Source organism: Opisthocomus hoazin, chromosome 19 (assembly GCF_030867145.1).
Source record: "Opisthocomus hoazin isolate bOpiHoa1 chromosome 19, bOpiHoa1.hap1, whole genome shotgun sequence".
In the NCBI taxonomy this organism is placed as follows: Eukaryota; Metazoa; Chordata; class Aves; order Opisthocomiformes; family Opisthocomidae; genus Opisthocomus; species Opisthocomus hoazin.
The window spans coordinates 14,237,558-14,261,448 of NC_134432.1; the positions used below are offsets into that span (position 1 = coordinate 14,237,558).

The following is a 23,891-nucleotide window of genomic DNA, read 5'->3' on the forward strand; positions in this document are numbered from 1 at the left end:
TTTCATCTTCCACCCGTTAATGCTTTCTCTGCTGGCTTCCTTGGCAGTCGAGCCCTGGTCTGGGTGACGAGATGAAATGAAGAGATCTCCAGGTGTTACGAAAGCCAGAACTAGACTTTCCATTTACAGAATCTTTCAGCAAAGCTGTTAATTAAGCCACTGTCCCTGCCAACCAGGTGAGACATGCTAAACCCAATCCACCAGCAAAGCACAAGAGAGAAGGAAGCTTCCCATAGGATTATTCAAGCTAGATCCAGACAGGAGCCCAGGTGTCCCGAGACCTCTTTCCCAAACCTGTTTTAACTTCTTGAGTGCTTATGTTAAGACTTGCTCCGTATGCAGACAGACAAGAACAAATGCAGCTTTATGGCCTGGAAGTTAGGAAGCCTCTAATCAGCATTTAATGTCCAGTTCTGAAGCAGCTGAAAGTGCAGCGTGGTACTTCTGGCTGTGCAATACATTATTTTATCTGAGCAGCCTCCAAAAGAGGGGAGAAGGCAGTGTCTCTGCCTGTCCTTGGCGTGGGAACACGGCTCTCCAGCTCCGGCAGACCAAATAAATCATGTGCATTTCACTTCATAAACAAATATCATCAGCCTGTTAAATGCTGCTGGGGAAAAAAACAAAGCAGTTTGAATCTCCAGCACTTAGAGAAATGTCTTGTCCTTTAGAGCTTTTGCAGGTTTGTGTGTGTGATGCCTCCCTGAGGAGCGGGGACCCACCCTCCGCAGCGGTTTGGGCTTGCAGGGATGGTTCTTCTGTGTGTGACAGATGCTGAGAGGTCCCAGCAAGAGTCTGCTGACCGGGCATGTGCTTGGGGACTACCCCCACTTTCAGACTGCAGGGTCCCTGTGTGACGCCGTGGCCTCTGACCTGTCCCCCAACATCCTGCCATGTCTCTTAGCTGCGAGGGATCCTGACTGATACCGGGAAGAAAAGCAGCATGTGAGCTCTTCTCCTCCCTGAGAACAAGAGGTAGGTCCTGTCCTGAAGACCCGCAGTCCAGATAACCCAGGCAGCAAGTCCCACAGTGCACGGACATTTCAGCAGCCTGCAGGTCTCCTGGAGGGACAGGTAACACGGGTCCTGGTCCTACGGCATCCAAGGCGTTCGAGGTCCTGGAACCTGCAGTGACTTTGGGGGGAATGGGTCGCTGCGGTTGAGGCCAAGCCTGGGAAAGTGTGCATGAGTGGAAGGTGTCTTTCTCCGTCTGTGTTTGGTTTTCAGCTCACATATGCAACCAGACTGCCCGAGTCGCACAGAGCCTTCTCGGCGACGGACTCTGTGGCCACGAGCCCCAGGCCAGCGGCTGCAGCCACCCTTGGCCCTACACCACGGTAGCTCTGGCCACCCATCGCAGCCTTGCCCCAGGCTGTGCTGGGGGAGATGGAGTCCAGACGTGGCCCATGAGCTTCTCCTGTTCTTTCTCGCTCAGACATCGTGTTTATTCTTTAATCTGTAATAAAATGCAGCCAGGGAGGGAAATAGATGTTTTTTTTCTAACTGTGCAGGAGGGCATGAAACAGCAGAAGAAGCACAGCAGGTTTTGCTTTTGTCCCATCAGATAATTCTGGGTTACAGACAAGATAAGCTGGAATCCCTTAGAAAAAACAAAAGGGCCCAGGTGCCTGGTTCTGAATTTAGTCTTGGATCTCAGCCCCTCCAAGCAACTCGGTGCCTACCTCCTGCTGATGCCCACACGCGCCTAGGCCCCTTTGCCCCAAATGTCTTGAGCACACGTGGAGGCAACAGAGCGGGAGCGTGGGGATGGAGGGAGAAGCCTTTGTCTGCCTGACAGGGACCTGTGAATGAACACAGTATACCTCTCTCTGTCAAATTTGGCCAGAATTGAGTGGCGGGATCGAAAGCTGTTCAAATGAGAACAGGCAGACCCCAAACCATCCCATCCCATCAGCCTGCCTTCCTCAGGATCCCAGGCTAAAGGGTGTTTGCATTCCCCAAGGGCAGAGAGAACCAGAGGCTCTCGGAGTTTCACCAGACAGCTCTCCCTGACGGTGTAGGACCTTCGAGCATCCCCACATCAGGCAGCTGTACAAGCCAATGACCTGCAAAAATTATCTTAACATTCGCCCCCCCACCCCCCATGATGATTTAAGTCCTGGGAAGTGCAAAGCTGAAGTTGAGGACAGCATTAGGCAGCCTGGTAGAGCTTATTAAACTAATAGTGCATTAAAGAATTGAGGGGGGGCAGGTGGGGGAGAAAAGGGAAAGAGAAGGTTTGTAACATCACAGAAATATCCTTGTTACCTTCTGGCATCTTCAAGAGACTGGAAATGTGGGACTGCATCCAGCTGTCTTCTCCGGGGCAAAATTCCTTTGGCTTCTGTGGGAGGTTTTACCCAAATAAGGGCTGCAGGATCAGACCTGTTATTGTCACTGCAATTAACATTTAGATCCACATCTAACACGAACTGTTACAGGCTGGTTAGGGAGAAATTTAATTTGCTCTAAACAGCTTGATGGGAGAGGAGCGTGAAATGTCCTAGTTATGGTAATTTCGTGTGTTAGAGTCTACAACGGTGGGTTTTCAGCCACGGGTCTAACAACCCTGATATCTGCTGCAGCCATCAACCTCAGCGTGCTTCGGGGTCCTGAGCTGTGGGGCCAGACCCCCACCCACGCTCGGTGGCGGGGTCAGCCGTTTGCAGCGGCTGGGAGGCTGTCGGACGGCCGTGGGCTTGCTCAAGGCCGTGAAGGCCCACACTCATCTTGGGCTGCTGCGGCACCGATGACTCAAAGGGCGTCCGTGTGGTCCGGGCAGGCGAGCCCCCAGATCGGCCCCGGCGAGGCACGCAGGAGCGCTGCCCCCAGATGTGTTCTCCCGTAGCGGATGCTTCAAAGAAACTGATTTCTCCCTCTTTGAGGTCAGGTTTGTACGCAGATATCCACAAGTTCTACAATTTTTGCCCCACTGACCAACTCTTCGAGGCTTTGGACCTCCTTTTTCTAACAATCCCAAACTTTCTTTCATATCCCTACGTATTTCCTTTTTTCCCTTTTTGCTCTTTTTTTTTTTTTTTTTCTCCTTTTTTCTCTTTTTCTCTCTTTGTAATGTAGCCCAGCCATAAAAACTGACTTGGAGACGAAACTTGGCATTTAAGGTCCCAGCCCGGGAGCAAATGAAGTTACCGGTTACAGACACACACCAAAATCTGTTCGGACATGCTGAAATTACAGGAGCAGAGGATAAAAAGAATCCAGGATGTTTTACTTCGCTTTAAATTCTGCAGCTCCGCGTGAGCGTCAGTTTGCAGCCGCGTGCCTGACGCAAGATGGGTCCTCTTGGCGTTCTTCTTCGTGTAATTAAAGCCGCTGAATCGCGACGCGTCGCTCGCTGTGCCGGGGCGGAGGCAGCGGCTCCCGAGCGGGTCCGCACCGGCATCCCGGGGGTTTGCCAGCCGCGTGCCCCTCGCTGGGCCGCCTGCTTGTGGGTCTGCCCAGACGGAAAGGCAGGGTCTGTGCCCCGGCACAAGAGCAGGCGAGCGTTGTAAGAGCGGTTGGGTGTTAGGGCCTCTCCAGCGTGGCTTCAGACACTGGAGCGATACCTGCGAGGCAGAGCGATAAGTGCCCGCGGGTACAGACGGGGATATGGCAATGAAGGGTAGATAAGAGGCTCCGTTTTTACAGGAGGAGGTGCTAGGTGGCTAATATCTACGGCACGAGACGCTTTGCCAACGACAGAATAAATCACGGCAGATAAGAGGCTGGGAAGCGCTCCACGGCCGGACCCGGGGTGACGGCTGGCAGCGGCGTGCGCGTTGTAAACCAGGACGGTGACGGGTGCCCTGGCTCTCCTGGCTACCCCCCTGGCTTCCCCCAACCCCGGTCGCTGCGGGAGAGCTGGGCTCTGCGCTGGGAGCTACCCGGGCCGGCAGAAACCCCCAGCAGCTGCCCCCGGTGCCATCTCCGCCTTCGCGGCCGTGGAGCGTGACGCACGGCGGGGCCGTCGCCAGCGAGGGTCGATGGGATGTTTAATATGCTCGGTGCATAGCACAGCCGCTCTGGTCCATCAGGTCACTAATACGCGCTCTGACGAGGCTGAGCATCATTTATTAAAGCCGGAGGCACGCCGGGGAGGTGGGGGGGGGAGCAGGGCTGGGAAGCAGCCGGTGGGTCGGTACCCGAGGAGGCGAGAGCCTGGAGACGAACCCAGAGAGTTTTTCCTTGCGCCTGGTTTAACGGGAAAGGAAATAAATGAAATAAATGAAATAAATGAAATAAATGAAATAAATGGCACTTCGCGGGCCGCCCGCCGTGTGGCCCACCCCGGGGGGCCGCGGGTCTCGCTGGGCTGGGGACGGAGGAGAGGTGCTGCTCAGCCCCCCCCCACCCCGAGGCTGCCACCGCACCCCGGGTTTGGATTTATTCTCTTTTTCGACCCCCCCCCGGCGGTGACCCCGGCGCTGCGGGCGGGCGGGCGCGGGGCGGCGCTGCGGGGCGCTGCGGGGCGCTGCGGGGCGGGGGCGGCGCTCGCTCCCCCCCCCTCCCCTCCCCTCCCGTCCCCTCCCGTCCCCTCCCCTCCCTCGCGCGGGCCCCGCGCGGAGCCGCTCGCGCCCGAGCGGGCCGAGTTCCAGCGCCGCGAGTTCGGCAACAACTCCGCGCGGCCCCGGCTGCGCGCGCGGTGCGGGGGGGCCGCCGCCTCCCGCCTCCTCCCCCGCCTCCTCCCCCGCCCCTCCGGCTTTTTTTTTTTTCTCCCCCTCCCTCCCCCCCCCCTCCCCGCTTTGATTTCGCTCTCCTCCCCTCCGCGCGCCCCGTGCGGGCTCCTCGCCGCCGACCCTCAGCGAGCCCCCCCCCCCCCCCCGCCCTGGCATGAGTTAGGCACCGGCGATGGACACCAAACACTTCCTGCCGCTGGGTGAGTGCTGCGGGGAGAGGCTCTTGGGGGGGGGGGGGGTTGGTGTGAGGGGGTCGAACGAATCGAATCAGCGCCCGACCCGCGCCCCCCGCAGCTGCCCGCGCCCGGGGTTGAGGGGGGGGGGGTGTGCGGTGCGCCCCTTCCCCGGGCAGGGCCGGAGCCCCGCGGAGGGGGGGGGGGGGGCGTGTGTGTGTGTCAGCGCCGGGCCGGCCTGCTTCGCTTAGTAGTTTTTATTTGTTTGTTTGGTTTTTTCTTCTTCATTTCTCCGTTTTGTGTTTGTTTGTTTTGGTTTTTTTCCGGGCGGGGGGCGCCGAGCGGTGTTTTCCAACGGGGCAGCCCCCCCTCCCCGCCCGGGGCCGGCTCCGCGGGAGGGCTGGGCAGCTCGCAACCCCCCCCCCCAACCCTTAGGCTTTTCCCTCTCGGTTTCTTTATTATTATTTTTTCCTTTCCTCCCATTTCTCTGTCCCCCCGCCGTGTGTGTGTGGGGGGTGCGAAGCGCCCGCGGGGACCCCCGTGCTGCGCCCGCATCGTCCCTGGCCGGCGGCTCCCGGAGACCGGCCCGCTTGGGACCTTCCTGCCTGGGTTGTAGGCTTTTTAAATTATTCTTATTTTCCTTTCCCCTCTTCTTCTCGCTAGTTACATTTTAAAACCTATTTCCAGCTGGAGTTTGCCACCGTTGGGGTGACTGGGTCAAGCCCTGGCTTGTAGGGGTGAATGCCGCCGGGCTTTGGGGAGCAGCGATGTGGCCGGGCTGGGTGCTCGGGGTGGGGGGGACAGAAGTTGGAGCGAAGTCGCCTGGCGCCGAGTCCGGGCAGGGGGAAGAGGGACAAATCCTGCCACCTCCGCCCGGCGCGGGGGCTCCCAGCACGCCCAGAGGGGACACGAGAGCATCCCCGGGCTTCAAATCTGCGCCCAGCCTCTGCTGGCCGCTGCTCGTGGGTTGTGTTTCTCTTCTTGTTTCTTAAAAACAAAAAAAATTGTTTTTAAGAATTGCAGTTTGAGTTGTCGCTACCTAAGAGAGGTATAAATATCAACACCGTCACCAGGTCCCCAGCCAGCCCTGCCTGCAGGGAGGGTTTCCAGGACTGCCGTGGTCTGGGGGCTTGGGCAGGGAACGCCTGGCCCGGTGGGCTGGCCGGTCTGCAGCTGGCATCTCCTTTCCCCCCCAAATCGTGGTTTTCACAGTGCCCCTCGTTGACTGGGCTGCGAGGTGGGAAATGCTGCTGGGGTGACTTGCCCGGAGTCGCTGCGGGGGCTGAAGGCATCTCACCGCCGCGTGCCCCCCGGAGCGGGTCCTGCTTTCAGGGTCAGCCCCGCACCTGGTTGGGGGGTGAGATGCAGGCGTCGGGGATGGTGGCAAACGCACCCGCCGACACGGAGAGCGCCCGGCTCGTGCCGCACAGAAGTGGCTTAATCTTGGGGGTGGCTGTTGTGAGACTTCCTTCGATGCTCCTGTGACGGGGCAAACCTCCGTCGATACGGGCAGGATCAGGCCCCTGCGTGTAGACTCGCGTTTTCTTTCAGACCTGGGCTCTCCTGTTACACCGTAGATACTAATTAATACGTTGTGTTTATTAGTCATGTTGACTTTGATGGGGGAGGAGAGGGGGAGCGTGTGTCACCTTGCTGCTGGCTCGGGCAAGGCTTTTCACACTGGTGCAAATGAAAAACAACTGATTTATCTGCTGGTTTGTAAACGTGTGTGTGTGCATGGCGGGGAGAGGGTCTTTGCAAGGTGCTGTGCAGCCCCCCGGGAGCATCCGGAGGGAAGCCGAGGTGGCTGCCCCAGGATGGCGGTGCTGGGTGGGGGTCAGGACTTCGCGTCGCTGGCTTCAGAGAAAATTCGTCCGCCTGCAGGAGCGGTTGAGGGTGCATGGTCTGGGTTTGTGTCTGCTGCGTGTTGTGCTGCTGCGGGAGCGACTCCTAAACTTTATCCGGTGGCCTTTGGTCACTGATTACTGGAAAAGTCAGCTTTGGTTGTGAGGGCCGTGGGTTCTGCAGGTTTTGGAGGTGGAGAGCTTGGTCCCGCTCGGAGCACGGGAGGCAGGTTGAGCCTGAGAGCGTGTGAGCAGTTTGTAGGGGCGAGGGGAGCCTCGAGGAGCACGAGCCGAGACCTTCCCAGTGAAACCAGAGCGGAGCTGGTGGGGCCTCAGTGCTTTTTGGAGGTGGCATGCTCCAAAACCCACCAGGTTCCAACTTTGCAGAGTGCCAGGGTGTTTCGCCAACCCCATCCCATGGTTGGCAGCTGGCATTTGCAAGCTGGGGGGGGGGGGGGGGGAGAAGAACCAGCCAGGCTTGTGGAGTTTGTTTCCCTGCGCGCCAGCGTGGGCCTGAGCTGGAGAACAGGAGCGACTGGGGGCCAAAATCAGGCTCTGCTGCTGCACGGCCCCGTCACTATCTCGGCTCAGTTTGGCCTGAAGAGGGGAACCCGGTGGAGGTTCCTGGCCAAGCGCTGCCCGTGGTTAGGCTCGGATAACCCCACTGATGTCATGGGTGGAAGCGTGGCCAGCGCCGGGCACTTTTAGTAGCAGTATCTCATTTTCCTGCTGGTCTCGGGAGCTGTGGCGGATGCCAGGCTGAGACTCCTCGGGAGGACGGCACGTTCCCGGGCATCTCCTGGGCCGGACGCTGTCACCCCGCATCTCCGTGTGCTGTCCCGCTCCCAGGACAGCCCGCGGCCGGGTCGCGGGGGGCTGCCTCACCTGCCCGTGTCTGCCTGCGTGCAGCCCTGCCAGGGGAGCCTTGGAAGCACCGCACGCTCCGGCCGATGCCGTCTCAGTTATTGTCCGGGGCTGCAGATCTCCCTTTGCGAGGTCTGAAGTGATCAGGGATGTCTTGGTTTTGTGCTTTTTGGGGGGACTGTGCTGTGCCGAGCCTCCAAGAGGAGGAAACTGAGGAAAACGTCGTCAGACGCTGGTGAGGTGGGGGGGGGTCTGCATCTCCAGCCCGGTGGGGTGCGTGTGCCACAGTCAGGCTTTGCACGGGGCAGGGGAACTGATGTGCAAACCAAGGAGCTTGGTTCTTCGGGCAGAGCTGCTTTTTTCACAGAATCACAGAACGTTTGGGGTTGGCAGGGACCTCTGTGGGTCACCCATCCCAACCCCCTGCCGAAGCAGGGTCACCCAGAGCAGGCTGCACAGCACCGCGTCCAGGGGGGTCTTGAATATCTCCAGAGAAGGAGACTCCACAGCCCCTCTAGGCAGCCTGTTCACAGAATCACAGAGTGGTAGGGGTTGGAAGGGACCTCTGTGGGTCTATTTTCCCAAGGCTCTGGCCGTTGCAGTCCCTTCATTGCTTCGTTTTCTTTGTCCGTTCCCCTAAGAAGGTGGTAGCTCCTGGGGAGCCGAAGTGGGGTGGTGAGCTTGGGGAGCCCTCCCTCGAGGCTCGGCCTCGTGGGGGGAAGAAGCAGTTAACGGGTGTCCGAGACCGGTGCTTCCCTCCCGGAGGTCAGTTCACCGGGTTGCAACCTCTGCGAGTCCGTCCTCCCACCCGCACGGCCGTGCCAGGGGCGGCTGCAGCGGCTCGGGATGTGGGGTGAGACCTGGCCGTGCCGAGACCGGAGCGGGAACGCTCCCGAGGAACGCAGCGAAACGTTCCCCGTGTCCGGCCGGTGGGGAGCAGCCCGGGGCGTGGGGGCTGCTGCGGGTGGAAGGGAGCGTGGGAGCGTGAGCGTCCGTGAGCCGTCTTCACTTCTTCTAGGGTTGGACTAGATGACCCACAGAGGTCCCTTCCAACCCCGACCATTCTGTGATTCACCCCGCGTCCCCTGGCCCTGCCGTCGGGCACGTGGCCGGGAAGAGCCGGGGTGCTGTGCGAAACGCGAGGCAGATTCGGTGGGAGCCCGCGTTCGGGTTGAGACCTCAGCACCATCCTCAGTTCTGCTTCTTCCAGCCTCAGAAATTTGCAGCTGATGTGAAAATCCGTAGGGAGGAGAAGCTCTGGAAGACGCGGGAAGTGTCACGGCGTGGTGAGCATCCCTGCGAGGCAGGAGGAGACCCCTGCCCCACGCCGGGACGATGCTGGCCGGCTCCGTGGGGCCACACCAGCGAGGGGCCTGGTAGGAGCAGGAGATGAAGTGTAGCCATGTCCTCTGGCTGGAGCGTGGTGTAGGGCCCGACCTCTCCCAGTTGACATACACAGAGCAACCCGGGAAGGAATTTTTGCCTATTTATTTCAGAATCTGGGCTGTGACAGTTAAATAAATCCTCTGAGGGTCCCGGAGTTTACTCCACGTCATCCTGCTGTGTTGGAGAGAGCGTTTGTGTTTCTTGTATTTAGGGCATTTTATTTATTTAAAAGTGAGTGGGGGAGAAAGCCACAGAATTTTAGTTATTCATTGCAAATATTATTATTGGCATTTTGCTTCTGTTGGAAAAAAAAAAATCAAGGGGGGAATCAAAACATTTCACTGGAAAATACACCCTGGCTTCGTCCCACCCACATCTTGAAGGCGAAAATAAATATTTATTAAGAAACGGGTTAAAAACCTTTTTGTTGGAGTATTGTTTTCTGGGAGCAGGGGTGGATTCCCATATGCCAGAGCCCTGCCACCCGCCTGAACGTTTTATTTTTTGATTTATTTATTTATTTTTTTTTCCCCCCAGGATGGTTACGAAAACAAACAAACGGCGGAGCTGTGGGCGTCGCGGGGCAGAGGCTGGGGCTTTGGGGTGTCCTTTGCTCCTGCCCTCTTGCACAGGGTGCTCATTCCTGCGAGCCCCCCGGGGCCTTGCGGGGGGGGGGGATTCTCCCGAGGCTCTCGGCTGACCGAAACCACCGAATCGTTCTTGCTATAAATATCCCACGACCCCGCTGCGGGAGGCGGTGGGGCAGGACGAGGCGGTGGCCCTCGGCAAGGGGCTCAACCCAGGGTGGTGGCAATGGAGCGGGGACGCCGAGGGGGTCCCTGCCCCCCAGCCGGTCTCCTCTCTGCCGGGGCTGACCGAAGCTGGGGACACCCCAGATCACTGCCGGCGAAGTGCTGGGTATTGCAAGGACCTTCCCTGGGAGCTCGGTAACCTAATTGGGCTCTAATTAATCCTCTGGCTCCGATCCCCAGCGCGTCTCCCCACCATCGCCTCCCTTCGCGGGCGAGGAGCTGGGTCCCTGGTCCTGCGGCCGGCGTGCGAAGGGACGCTCGGCAGAGCGAGCGCGCTGCTGGCGCAGGATCCGACCCGGCAGTTCTGTAATTGCTTCCGAAAAGGCCCAGGTGGGCTCGCAAAGCCAGGACAGCTACGGAGCAACAGGGGAGGCAGCCTGGGTGGCTTTATTTTAATTGATTTTGTCAGGAGTTGCTGTATTCTATTACATTTAAAGACTAGACTCTGGAATAACTTTGAACGTTTGACACGCACACAAAAAGCAGCTTTCTGACATTTTCCTCTTTGCTTGTCTTTTCTTTTCTTTCTCCCCTTCTCCTCCTCCTCAAAGGAAAGCGCGTGCCTGGAGGGAGGACAGAGGAGGAGGGAGGAGCGGCTGCGCCTCTCCAAAGGCTTCTCCAACATCAAGGCAGCGCAAAGCAGACAAAATAATATTGCAAATAAGGATTTAAAAAACCCTACAGAAGGATCCCCACAAATGCCAGCCAGCTCAAACTGCTAGAAGATTTTCAGACAGAAGCAATTTAGCCTGGGAAAATGCTCTATTGTTGAGATGGAAGCTGGCTGTGAGAACTTGCCTTTTCTGACGACGTTTTGCTTGGAAGAAGCAAAGCAAAGTCAGGGAAACAACCTGAGTTTTTATTTAGAGAAGACGGAGCATTTCAAAATGGAGGGTGTTTTCTGAGATAAACAGGGAACAATTCCCTTGCAAGAAGGGGAAGAAAGGGTTCAAATTAAGCCCAAAATGCAGCTCCCTTCCTTTGAAATTTTGTTTAACGTGGAGTTAAAAAATAATCCTGTTCAAACAGACCACTCGTAAGCATAAAATGGTTGTTGGTTTGGGGTTGGTTTTTTTTTTTCTCTTTTATTGTGATCTACAATAAAAGTTTCAAGGTTGCACCTTGGGGCTGTAATCCTGCTCGCAGCCGGGTTTGTGCCAGCCCCTGCCTCTGCGCATCAGGAGGGGACGGATCCTGCCTTGGAAACTCGGGGTCTGCCCAGATTAGACGGATACGGGGTGGGAAACTGAGGCACGCGGGCGCGTCTGGGCACCGGCGAAGCTGGGAACGGGGCCCGGAGCGAGGGCGTGGGGCGTTGTGAAACCTCGGCTGGGACAGCAGCTTCCAGCTCCGCCTGGGCTCTGCGCTCCGCAGGGCTCCGTGGGCTGCCGAGGGTCCCAGCTCCTCCTTGCCAAAAAAATCCCCGAGCTGCTTTTTGGGCCGGGGAGCAAAGAAAACCTCGTAGGTGGGGTTTGTGTGTAAGCCAGGTGCTCCCAAATCGGAGGGCAAGGAAGAAACACCGTAAATGTTTGTTTTATTGAGCATCAGGAGCGGGGCTCGCATCCCCTTTCTGCCCTAGTGGGAGATGGTTCTTCTCGCTCTGGGCATCGCTCTTGATTTCAGACCCTGGGGTTTTTTTTGGAGGGGTTAATCTCTTGGTTATGGTGAGCCTTGAGTGGAGGTTGGTTGGGTGTTTGGGTTTGGGTTGGCCTGAGCCATAACCCTTTCCCCGGATTGCATCGGATGCGAGATCGCTGCGAGCCAAGAGATAAAAGGTGCAGTACTGGTATTTGTGACCAATAAAATGGTAATGGGATTCCCATCTGGCTGTTACTTTTCATGGTCTCCTCTTCTGTGGAGTTTTGGCTTTCTTCAGCTTTTACAGTCTTTAAAAAGAAGTAAAAATAAGGGGAGGGGGAGCTGGGGGCAGCGCTGGGTTTACAGCCCCTCAGCTCGCGGAGCGAATCCTTTGTGCTGGGGCTGCCGGGAGCGGGGCAGGGAGGGATGCCCCTCTGGTTTCAGCTGGCTGGGCGCGAAGGCAGAAACATTTGATTATTGTTTTTCCATTTTTGGCCGACCAGTAAGTGCTGGAGAGTTTTTTCTGGTGTTTGTGTGGTTTTTTTTTTCTGTGAACTCTGTGGGCTGCTACGAGACAATTTTGTTGTGGGCAGCGCGTCTCCTACGTGCCCATTACGGAGCCGAAGTGAAGCAATGGCAGGGGTGAAGCAAGAGCGGAAGGAGAAAGGCGGGAGAGGGGGTGCGCATCCAGCCCAGATCCGCCCGGAGCTGCGGGGGTGATGAGGCGGGGAGACGGGCTTGGCACGGGGTGCGACGGAGGAGGCTTGCTCCGAGCGGGTGAGCCGGTGAGCGATGGCAGAGGCACGAAGGGGCGTAGGGAGGAGCGGGGTCAGGGAGAGGCAGGAGCGGAGCCGGGGGCATCGTGTGGAGCCGGGGAAGCTGTTTTGGGTGCCCCCGGGGGGGCAGGGGATGGGTGAGAGAGGTCTGCCAGCACTGTGGCTTCCCTGCCCTGCACCCCGGGGAGCAGCAGCCTCTCCCCAGGGACCCATGTGTGGGTGGGGGCTCTTGCAGAAGGGGGAAAAAAAGAACCAAAGACCCCCTTTCCCCATGGGTCATCCTTGCCAGACTGTGCTGGACTCCCCTTCTGCCCCCACCTCTCTTTTTGCTGCCCCATTTTTATAAGATGAGTGACTTTATGGGCTCTAACGCTGCTGAGCAGGGCCCGTCCAGCGGCAGATAACGGCGTGTTGGTGGCAGGTCGTGCTGGAGATGCTCGCCTGTGCCATGGTGGGAAGATGCATGGCCCCATCTCGCTTCACATCAGCGTTGGGACTGCTTCTGGAGGACCTCTCTGCACCCTATGGCTGCCCAGACCCACACACATGAGGCTGCTGTGGCCTGGGGGGAGGCTTAGTGGGGGGCCAGGGACGTGGGGTGAAAGCAAGGGTCCCTACGAGGGCACCTGAACCCTGCGAGGGACCGGGCAGCTTCAGCAACTTGAAAACCGCTGTCTCGGAGCTCTGCACCTGCATGGCCAGCCCTCCCTTCTGACTTGCACTTGTTCAAGTGTGACTTTCAGTTGATCATAAAAATCCGGCGTGATTCACAGCGCTTCTGCCCTCCAGCCTGCCGGGCTCCGTCTCGCCGCGTTCGCTTAGCGTGAGAGAGCAAATTGCCCTCCAGTTCATCCTCCTCATTCTTAACGGGGAGCCGGTGCTTTCCGAGTCTGCTCCCCCCCATGCACTCCTTCAATTATAATACATTAGAGATGGTGGCTTAGCATTTTAATTTAATTTTCTATCTTTTTTTTTTTTAATTTATTAAGAAACCCCATTTCAACGCAAGCTCCCAAAGGTGGGGTGGGGAGGGAGGGAGGTGCAGCTCCCTGCTCCATCCCAGCGAAGACCCCGTGTGCGTGCATGTGCATGTGGCTCACAGACAGTGAAATTGCACCCTAGAGTTATAAAGCAATTGTCTAGCTCAGCAGCAGAATGAGCATGAAATGGTGCAGAAAGCAACTAAATAAAATTGGGTAAGGCAGATGCATGAACATAATGACATCTCTATACCGTAGTCAGGCGCGCTCGCTCTTTCTCGCACACGCAGATAAACTTTTATAACAGACTTTGCATTTATTTTCCCAGGAAACTCTTCTGAAATGGAGGTGTGTGTTAGCGTGGCGTGAGCCCCCGCACCCCCTCTCCCGTGTTTCTGGAGCCGTTGTGCCGTGCCTCGCTGCCGTGCCTCGCTGCCCCTCTCCTCCCCTGCCCCTCTCCCCGTCCCCCTTTTCCCTTTTCTTGTTTTCAGAGCAGGAGTTTTGTGCTCAGTCAGACACCGAAACGATAACCTTCGCGACTTCATTTCCCTTTGGCTGCGGTGGCCGTGCGGGCTGGGGGAGCACTGCGAGCGGGTGGCTCCCCAGGGTGACCTGCCACGTCCCCTGCAGCCTGGACGAAGAGATGCTGTCCTGGCTTGCTCTCGCTTCGAGTTTTCTCGTTTTTTCCTCCCTGGATGGTGGGAGCTGTAAGGATGGGGCCGTGCGGGTGGTTGTGTGGAGCTTTAGGACATGAGAGCAGGGATGCAAAACTGGGATCAGTGCTCGGGCTGTGTCCCCGCATCCCTCCTCCCTGGTGATGGCTGGTGGCACCAGGGCCTCCTGCTCCCACCCTCTGCGTTTATCCAGCTGCACCAGTTAAAAGTGCCCTAAACTGGGGGCCTGGAGAATACACCTTAACTGCGATTCCTCCCTGAACACCTGCCCCGGTGCTTCCCCGGGGCTCGGTGCTGCTGTCCCCGCTCAGACCTGGCCCCGGAGCAGAGGCACGTTCCCCGTGTCTGCTCCTGGGAAGCGGATACGATTCCCAACACGGTCTGATGTTTTGCTTCTCTTGTGCTGGGGTCACAGAATCATAGAATCATTAGGGTTGGAAAAGACCTCTAAGATTGTCAAGTCCAGCCGTCACCCCGTCACCACCATGCCTGCTATTCCGCGCCAGGCTGGGAACAAGCTGCTAATCTTCCTGCCCGAGAGGCCCGTTAGGTGACATTAAGGCTGTGTCCCCACCACCCTGCTGCCTCCGAAGGCATCGCTGGCACCACTCCACGTCCTCGTGGTGCTGGGGATGCCCTTCTGCGGCGGGATGCTGCCCGCTGCGTCCCAGCCGCGCTGGCTCATCCCAGCGACGGGGAGCGGGGGGCAGCGGTTGGGCTCCCCCCGCATCCCCAGTCCGTCGCTCCCCTGTTCGGCAGGCGCAGGACTCAGCTGCTCGTGGATCCTTTCCCTCTCTGCGAGGAAAATCGAGTCCGTCGCTGTGCTGCTGGTCTTGCTGTGGCTCGCCGCCCCGCGCCTTTGCGGCAAAGCCTCCATCTCTGGTTTTGCTTTACTGGGACGTCTCCCTGGGGTCCCAGATTAGCTGCTCCGGTGCTTTGCCCGCTGCCTCCCCATCCCGCGCAGACCGGTGCGGATCCTGCGGGTGGCTGGGAGCCGCGTGTTGGCTGCGCAGCCCCGAAGCCCAGCTCGGGACATGTACGCGTTCCCCTCCTCGCTGCCTGCAGAAACCCGGCTGCTCTGGAGGACGGAGGAGGAGGAGGAGGAGGCTTCCCTGCAGGGGTTCTGGCTCTGGGCAGGCGGGTGCCGAGGCCCTGCTGGCGTTTTCGCTGGTGCGGAGCCACGGCAGCGGAGTGGAGAGCGGGGAAGTGCACGCACGCAAAAATCAGTGTGAAGGCATAAATCAGGCCGAGAGTGAAAGGTTAAAGAAATCCAGAGGAAGCGGGGTGATGTGCGCGGTAGAAAGGGGTTTCCTGTACCTACGCGGGCCACCCAGGCTCCCTTCCTGTCAGGATAAACCTGATAAAGCCGAAACTTTCTGCACCCCTAAGCAAATTGTGGTCTGCTGGATGGGCGCCTTGAGAGCAAGCCGTGCCAGCCGTGGTGTCAATACTTTATGCTTGACAGCGTGCTCTCCCCAAGCCTCAGCGGGTGTTTGCAGGATGCCCGGGCGGCTCTGAGGGAGCACCGCAGCCGTGGGACCGACGGCAGGGAGTGGGAGCAGAGCTGGGGAAGGACAGGGTGCGATGAGCCGTGCTCGAGACTGTGCTGCTGCGCTGCAGCCTGAGTGCCCATCTCTCCACTGCCATCCTCGCTGGGCTGGGTTCGGCCGGCTGCGCTGAGCCTGGCATCGGGGACCGGACATCGGAGGTGGCTCTGGGGAGAGTCAGGGACCGGACATCGGAGGTGGCTCTGGGGAGAGTCAGGGACTGGATATCGGAGGTGGCTCTGGGGAGAATCAGGGACTGGACATTGGAGGTGGCTCTGTGGAGAGTCAGGGACTGGACATCGGAGGTGGCTCTGGGGAGAGTCAGGGACCGGACATCGGAGGTGGCTCTGTGGAGAGTCAGGGACTGGACATCGGAGGTGGCTCTGGGGAGAATCAGAGACTGGACATCGGAGGTGGCTCTGGGGAGAATCAGGGACCGGACATCGGAGGTGGCTCTGGGGAGAGTCAGGGACTGGACATCGGAGGTGGCTCTGGGGAGAGTCAGGGACCGGACATCGGAGGTGGCTCTGGGGAGAGCCAGGGACTGGACATCGGAGGTGGCTCTGGGGAGAGTCAGGGACCGGACATCGGAGGTGGCTCTGGGGAGAGTCAGGGACCGGACATCGGAGGTGGCTCTGGGGAGAGTCAGGGACTGGACATTGGAGGTGGCTCTGGGGAGAGTCAGGGACTGGACATCGGAGGTGGCTCTGGGGAGAGTCAGGGACCGGACATCGGAGGTGGCTCTGGGAAGAGTTAAGACTCCTTGGACAATTACCTGCCGGCCCCTATTTAAGCACTTAGGAAGGCTTAGCCGTGATCCCTGCTGGAGATAGCCTGGCCCCAGGCCAGCTGATACCTATTGTTTGCAAATGTCGGAGACTTTATCTAAACAGGGGTTCAGAGCCGGGCCTTGCTGGGAGCAGGAATCCCAGATGGGCTGGGGGGGCTGATGCTGTGCAGGGTCTTGTTGAGCTGTGCAGCGAGGCAGCACCCCGAATTGCACCCTGCCAGGAGGTTTCTCTGTTGCTTACAGGGCTGGGAGACACAAATTTAGTTCATTCGGGTTTTTGCCTGCGTTTCGAGTTATATTTTGGCAGCAGCGCTGCCGTGCCCCGCAGCTCCGGGGCTCTGCCTTGGAGCTCCGGTGTGCCTGCGGGTTTCACCCTTCTCTGGGAGGAAAAAGCCAGCAGTTCCCTTACGGCAAGTCACTCCCTCTTCGTGCCTCACCTGTGGGGCAGGTTTGGGCTGTGGAAATCAGAGGCCATCGGTCACCGTGGGGTTTGTTTAGCTTGGGTGCTCGGTTTTCTCATCTTTGTTGTTTTTCCGCCGGCGCTGCTATCGCCGAGGGGTGTTCGGCGCCGCTCCCCGCAGGCACCCGGGCACTCTGGTCGGCTCGGTGTTGTTATGCCATGGGAGCCGAGGCTGGGCGGGCATGGAAAACCACATCTCGCTTCTCCAGCAAGGTTTCACGGCCTCTGGGTGCGTGCAGGCAATGTTGCAGGGCAGGGATTTCTTGCAGCAAGCCCTGAGTGACAGATAACAGCGTGGTGCCTGTCTGGAGCCCCCACCTAAGCAAATGGGGAGGCTGCACCTCTCCCTGCGCCTTCCCAAATCCCCGCGGCGGTGCAGGGGATGCGGGGCTGAGCCGGGCATCCTCCCAGGTCTCTTTCTTGGAGCAGAGGTGTTTGGCCCTGGCCACTGTCCCGGCTGCTGTGAGGTGCAGCCCACCCTGGGGCCGCAGCCTGGTGTAGCTCAGCTCCATCCCAGGAGTGGCAGCCGGCGTTGGGGGACCCCAAAAGCTCTTCGTGGGGGTTCATGAGCAGGCAAGCCTCAGGATGTGCTCCAGCAGCAGTGGGATCACAGAATCCCAGCGTGGTCGGGGTTGGAAGGGACCTCTGTGGGTCACCCAGTCCAACCCCCTGCCCAAGCAGGGTCACCCAGAGCAGGCTGCACAGGACCACGTCCAGGTGGGTCTTGAATATCTCCAGAGAAGGAGACTCCACAACCTCCCTAGGCAGCCTGGGCCAGGGCTCCGTCACCCTCAGAGGGAAGAAGTTCTTCCTCATGTTCAGCTGGAACTTCCTCTGCTTAAGTTTGTGCCCGTTGCCCCTTGTCCTGTCACTGGGCACCACTGGAAAGAGTCTGGCCCCATCCTCCTGACACCCACCCTGAAGATATTTATTGGCATTTATTAGGTCCCCTCGCAGCCTTCTCTTCTCCAGGCTGAACCAGCCCAGCTCCCTCAGCCTCTCCCCATAGCAGAGATGCTCCAGTCCCCTCAGTCCTCCCCTGGATGGACGGCAAAGCTCATCCTGGCTCATCCCTGAGAGCAGAGGGATGCTCCCGGTGTTGCCTGAAATGTGGGGACCCCAGACCAGCCCTTTTAGGGAGGAGAGCATGCATCGGGGTGGAGACGTGCCTGTGCCGGGTCGGGGTGCAGGTTGGGGTCCTCGCCGCCCACGCCGGGGGGAAGAGGTGAGCGTGGGGCCGCGGTGCGTGCCGGGTGCGGGAGGTGCTCGCGGGGCGGGAGCAGCCGGTCCTGCCAGTTCTTGCCGGCGCGGGGCCGGGCGCTGGGAAGTCCCCCGAGCTGCTGTCGAGGCCGGGGTGAGGGCTGATCCCGGGTCCCTCTCTGCTGCCGGTTCCCCGGGTGGCCTTGTGCAGGTCACCAGGTCTGGGGGTCCCTCGGCTTCCAGCTGGGTGATGGGGTAACGCTCTGCCTTGGCTGGTCCCGATGGCTCGGTCACAAATCTTTGGGGGCAGAGACTCTGCCGGGGAAAGCACCCAGAGAGCCTGGCTCTGGCTGGGGCTAAAAGCTTGCTTTGCATGGGAAGGAGAGGTGAAGCCAGCGGGCTCCCTCACTGAATGCACCTTTACCAATTAGCGAGGTAGATGTGACTCTACCGGAAAAAACCCCAACCCCAGTGCGTTGGCCGGCCCCTGTAATTGTCGGTGTGGAAATCATGGGCACATGAGGACTCGCAAGCAAATTATTAAATCCGCAGCCTTATTTCAAAAGCAGAGGAACGTCCCAATGCTGCCCGGCCCCGCGCCGGGGCTGGGGGGATCGTGGGGATCCTTCGGCAGAGGAGCCTTTGCCGGGGTGGGTTGGCTGGCGTGGACCCTGCGAGCGCCGGCGGCTCGGCAGTGATTTCATCGAAGGGGTTTGAGATCACATCAGCTTAACTAAGGACTGAGAGTGACCGGCGGTGATTTGCTGACTTTGTTATTGAGATGATGATGTGGCGGGGCTGGGGGAGAGGGAGCTCGCCGTTCCCGTCTCTGGGCAGTGGGGTGGCTTGGGGCAGGACTGGCACCGCTTCCAGATTTTCACTGAATCTTTTGCTGTGAAGAGGTAAAATCCTGAATGTACCTTGAAGGGGCGTTAAGGAGAAGGACTTTCCATCCCAGCTCTTGGCCCTGTCAGTAGCTGCAGAAGAGGAATGTTATAAGGAACTATTAATCATTGCAATTATTTTATTAAGAGTACACAGTGTGCTTGGGAGCGCTGGAAGAGATGGAGCTTTGGGATGTTTTCAGCATTATAAATACCGGTTGGTTACATCACCCAGCTTTTAAAAAATGATATGTGTAGTCCCGGAGAAAGAGGATTTGCAGACAGCCTTGGAGAGAAGAGCTGAGTGTCCCCAGCAGGGAGGACAGCGGCATCTGCCCTCGCATCTCCCCGGGGACCGACGGGAAGAGGAGACACTGGGGGAAATTTGTGCGTGGGTGCCTGGTGTGGGCTGGAGATGGGCGAAAGGGGCTCCTCGAGGGCAGCCAGAGCGTTGTCACGGGAGGTGGGTCGGCTGCTCGGGCAGAGCCACGAAGCCCTGCAGCACACCCCTGCTCCCGGCGCTGCGGATGCTCCGGAGAGCTTCACGCTCCCGAAAACCAAAATGCTGCTCTGAGACCTGTTCCTGCGGTTTTCTGTCCCGTGTGGAGCCCTGCGGGTTTCGCAGGGGTTGCCCGCCTGGGTGGCACCCGGTGCTGCTGCGGCGGTGGTGGAGCAGCCGGCGGCGGGTCCCATGGCAAGCTGGCACCTCCATGGCATGCGTTATCGCAGCTGTGCTCTGGGGCTAAAGTCCGCAATGGGAAAATGCCCGGTGGACTTTTAACTGGAGTCCTCAGGAGAGCCTGGCGTAGCAACCTTTAACTGTTTCGTGGACATCTCTGCTGGAGAACAAAGGGAGGATTAACCCCAGGCACCAGTACACGCTGGGGCAGACCTGCTCGAGAGCAGCTCTGCAGAGAGGGACCTGGAGGTCCCGGTGGATGACAAGTTGACCATGAGCCAGCAGCATGTCCTGGCTGCCAAGAAGGCCAGTGGGGTCCTGGGGTGCATTAAGAGGAGGGTGGCCAGCAGGGTGAGGGAGGTTCTCCTTCCCCTCTGCTCTGCCCTAGTGAGGCCCCATCTGCACTGCTGTGTCCAGTGCTGGGCTCCCCAGTTCAAGAAAGATGAGGAGCTACTGGAGAGAGTCCAGCGGAGGGCTATGAGGATGAGGAGGGGACTGGAGCATCTCTCCTACGAGGAAAGGCTGAGGGAGCTGGGCTTGTTCAGCCTGAAGAAGAGAAGGCTGAGAGGGGACCTTATAAATGCCTCTAAATATCTGCAGGGTGGGTGTCAGGAGGATGGGGCCAGACTCTTTCCAGTGGTGCCCAGCGACAGGACAAGGGGCAATGGGCACAAAGTGAAGCAGAGGAAGTTCCAGCTGAACATGAGGAAGAACTTCTTCCCTCTGAGGGTGACGGAGCCCTGGCCCAAGCTGCCCAGGGAGGCTGTGGAGTCTCCTTCTCTGGAGATATTCCAGCCCCACCTGGACAAGGTCCTGTGCAGCCTGCTCTGGGTGACCCTGCTTGGGCAGGGGGTTGGACTGGGTGACCCACAGAGGTCCCTTCCAACCCCCACCATGCTGTGATTCTGTGACCGAGGGGAGGGTGGGCTGCCGGCCCGGTGTCGGGTCCCTACAGCGAGGATTTGCTTGCAGCTGTGCCGGCGAGGCGATGGGGACCGTGCCGGCTGGTGCTGGGGTCGTCACTGCGCCTGTCCACCCCTCCACCAGCTTCGCTGTCAAACCCTCGGCTCTCGGCCTGGCTGTGCCATGCTGTGTGGGCCCCTCAAAATCCAGCTCTGGGCAGGGGAGGCTGCAGCCAGGGTTGCTGGACTGTCCCCCTTGGGACACGTCTTGGTGTGTGTCCCTGCCCTCCTCCTGTTGCTCGCTCTCCTGCTGCGTGGCCTGAAAAGATGAACCCTGGGCAGCGGGAAGGGGTTTTTTTCTTTGCAAGTTGGGAGTCTTGTTTGCTCTGGGTGGGTCTGCGGGCCCCGAGCGGGTCCCCGCTCTCAGCCCAGGGCTCGAGTGTGGAGGGACTGGGGCTTCCCCTGGACTCCAGCAAACCCAAAAAGCCACCCTCTCTGTGCCGCGGGGCAATCGATGTCCCCATCTGTGATGGGGATGGGGCGAGCTTCCCCGAAGGACCAGGGCTTTGCCGGGGGGAAAGCCGTGCAAGCAGGGCCAGGGCAGGACTTGCACCCGTCGAGAGCAGCCCAGCGCGGGCCGGCGTCGCTGGCAGTCCCTGGAGGCACGGCTTTGCAGGGGAGTGGGGAAGCTCCCCGTGTGCCGCCAGCTGTGCCCTCGGTGGAAGTGATTCCCGGGTGAGAAATTCCCACTGTGGAAGCCTTTATTACCGGGCAGAGCTAGGTTTGTTTTGTTTATCATCCATTTACTTGGCTTTGGAGGCATGCCCAGATTTCTCCAATTTTGTGTGTGTGGATGTGTGATTTATTAGGATTCAGGGTATTTTTTTTTTTTTTCTGGTTTAATTTCACTTCCTCAAACTGACAGGCCGTTTGAACAAACTTCTTCTGGATGATTTCCTCTATAGTTTTAAAGGGACGCTTAAAAAGAAAGAGAAAATGTTGCAGCGCGGTTGACAATTAAAAAAAACCACCCAGCCTGCCGCTGTGACAAACCTCAGCCCTGATTTTGGTAACAGAGAGAGCTCAGAGGGTGAAAAAAACAACGTGATTTCACTTTTGGGTACTTGGAGCTTTTGACAGCGCTTCAGGGATCGCTGGCTTTACTTGTTCCGCCGTGGAGCTGATGGTGCCGTGATGCTCTGCACACTGAGGCACGTTCTGCGCTTTCTGCAGGCGAGGGGTCCGTTAAAACAGCTGCGCGTGTCTAAAGCTCTGCCAGCGCCGAGCTTTGGTTTCCTCCCTCTGGTTTGATCTGTTCCGCAGCAGTCAGGAAGAGGGGGGAGGAAAAAAAAACCGAACATTTAAGAAACACTGGAAAATGTAATTGCAGCCTCCAGAGACTGGGGAGCAGGTAGGCGAGGGCAGAGCACCTGTGGCTGCCGTGAGCTGGGTTTGCTGCTTTTTGCTCTGCCGGGGTTTTTTACAGGCTGGGATTTCACAACGGCGGCACGGCTTTCGAAATAGCCGAGGCAGGGTTTTGCTGGGCGTTCTGCGGGGCTCGGCGCCGGGCGATGCTGGGGTGCTGCCTGGGTGCGGGCAGGGACCTGGGAGCTGCTCCATCTGTCGGGCTCACGATGCCTGTCAGCAGCGAGATGGAGCTGAAGGAAAACTTCCTTTCCCCCTGTCCAAGCTATAAAAGCATAAGAGAGAGAGAGACATTTCCCCCAGGGATCAGCAGTGATAAAAAGCCTCTCTTTTCAAAAGCTGTGAGAGAAAAGAAGTGTGTCTAATCCTCCCAGAGAAGAAAGGGAGAACATTGCTTTGCCGTGAGCTGGAGGGACCCCGGCGTGGCCGCAGCGACCCAGCGCTCCTGCCCGGCCAGATCCTGCCTGGTCCTGGCCGATGCAGAGGAAGGGCCAGATCCTCCATGGAGAAGTGGAGATGATTTTATTGCAGGGGATCCTTGCGGGTGGGCTTGGAGGAGCTCCTGGGAGCCAGCCTGCGGTCCCTGCAGCATGGGGGGCTGGCTGTGCTGCAGTACAGGGTGCGGGCAGCGGCGCAGGCAGCAGCGTGGGGCTCGGGGCTGGGGAGATGCTGCTGGCTCTGTTGCCCTCCCCACGTTGCTCAATCTTTGCAGAAGAGCTGCGCTGGCACCCGGCGGGGGAGAGACATGCACAGATTTTCTTTCCCCTTTTACCCTCGACCCCAGGACTGGAGGAGACTGGAAAGGGGAGATGCAGCCTCGAGCGAGCAGGGATGCTTATCCCCGGGCCGGGTATCCAAGGGACAACCACAATCCTTGATCGCTTTTTCCCGGTGGTATGGGGGCACGCAGCTGGCCCGGCTGGCTGTGTCCGCAGCCGTTTTTCCTCTCCTGGTACAACCACGTCACCATTTCCTTGGTGACAACCTGTGGTGTCCAGGCATGGCACAAGAGCTGCCCCCGTCACCCCGTCCGTGATGGGGCGGTGGCTGCTCGGCTGCTGGTCCCGTGCTCGCAAGGTCCGAGCTGAGGCCACCTCGTTGTCTTTATTGCTGTTGTGGTTGATGATTTATTTCGAGCGGCATCCGCCCTGTCTCGTGACTTGATTAAAAAACAACGCAAACAGCAGCGCAGCGTGGCTGCTGTGGGCGGGGGGGTCCCTTCCTCGGGCCCCCACGGGGTTTCCAGCCTGAGCCGTGCGAACCAGGCACAGGGAGTAGGGCTGCGCCGGGGGGATTTAGTGGGAAAAATGCTGGGATGGTAAAGGCCAGTGGCTGTGTCATGGTGGAACAACCTGTCCGGCCGGGGAGCGACTCGGCTGGGGACAGAGAGCTGGGCATTGGGACGGGAACCCCCGGACGCCGGGTCACAGACATCTGAGGGAGGCAAGGGACGACTGCCCTGCTCCCAGGGACCTCCTGCCTCTCCCATCCGTGGGGCTGAGGATCCCTTCATAGGCTGTAGAGAGTCATCTACAAACTGAAGCAGAGGAAGTTCCAGCTGAACATGAGGAAGAACTTCTTCCCTCTGAGGGTGAGGGAGCCCTGGAACAGGCTGCCCAGGGAGGCTGTGGAGTCTCCTTCTCTGGAGATATTCCAGACCCGCCTGGACGCGGTGCTGTGCAGCCTGCTCTGGGTGACCCTGCTTGGGCAGGGGTTTGGGCTGGGTGACCCACAGAGGTCCCTTCCAACCCCCACCATTCTGTGATTCTGTGATCTGCTCATGAACAATTATCTGCGTCTCCTTGAACTGAGTAATGGTAATCCACAGCTGGGAAAGTCCTCACTGTGCTGAAATTAATGAGTATATGTTTAAAAAAACAACAACAAAAAACCCGAAAACCACGAGCCTGTAAAGGAAAACTCTTCAGGAAGAAATGGGTTGGCGGGGCAGCGGTGTGATGGAGCTCGTGCCACGGCTCCGCTGCCACTTCAGCGGCCGGGGAGGAAAATAAAGCCGGCATCAGAGTGTGTGTGCGAACTGCGTAGCCTGGTAGGCAGCGGCATGGTCTGCATCCCCAACAGCCTCACCTCGGGAGGTGCTCGCTGTGCTGCTGGGTAAGGGTTTTGGAGAGACCGTCAGCGTTTTGCTGTCGGAGAAACGCGCTGCGCTGGCCGGCGGGTGAGCACGGAGCATCCTGCGGTGTGCTGGGAGCCTCAGAGGTGTTCGACGGTGCCTGTCGT

At 58.8% G+C, this 23,891-nt stretch overlaps 1 protein-coding gene across 1 annotated transcript in view; it reads left to right on the plus strand.

Moving 5' to 3' along the window:
* Nucleotides 1-4,772: 4,772 nt before the first annotated feature.
* Nucleotides 4,773-23,891, plus strand: part of RXRA (retinoid X receptor alpha) — a 125,880-nt gene continuing 106,761 nt past the window's right edge. Inside the window, exon 1 of the mRNA XM_075439755.1 lies at nucleotides 4,773-4,876. Within this exon, the coding sequence (XP_075295870.1) occupies nucleotides 4,849-4,876 (28 nt within the window). The 5' untranslated portion in view covers nucleotides 4,773-4,848. The remainder of the gene's footprint in view (nucleotides 4,877-23,891) is intronic.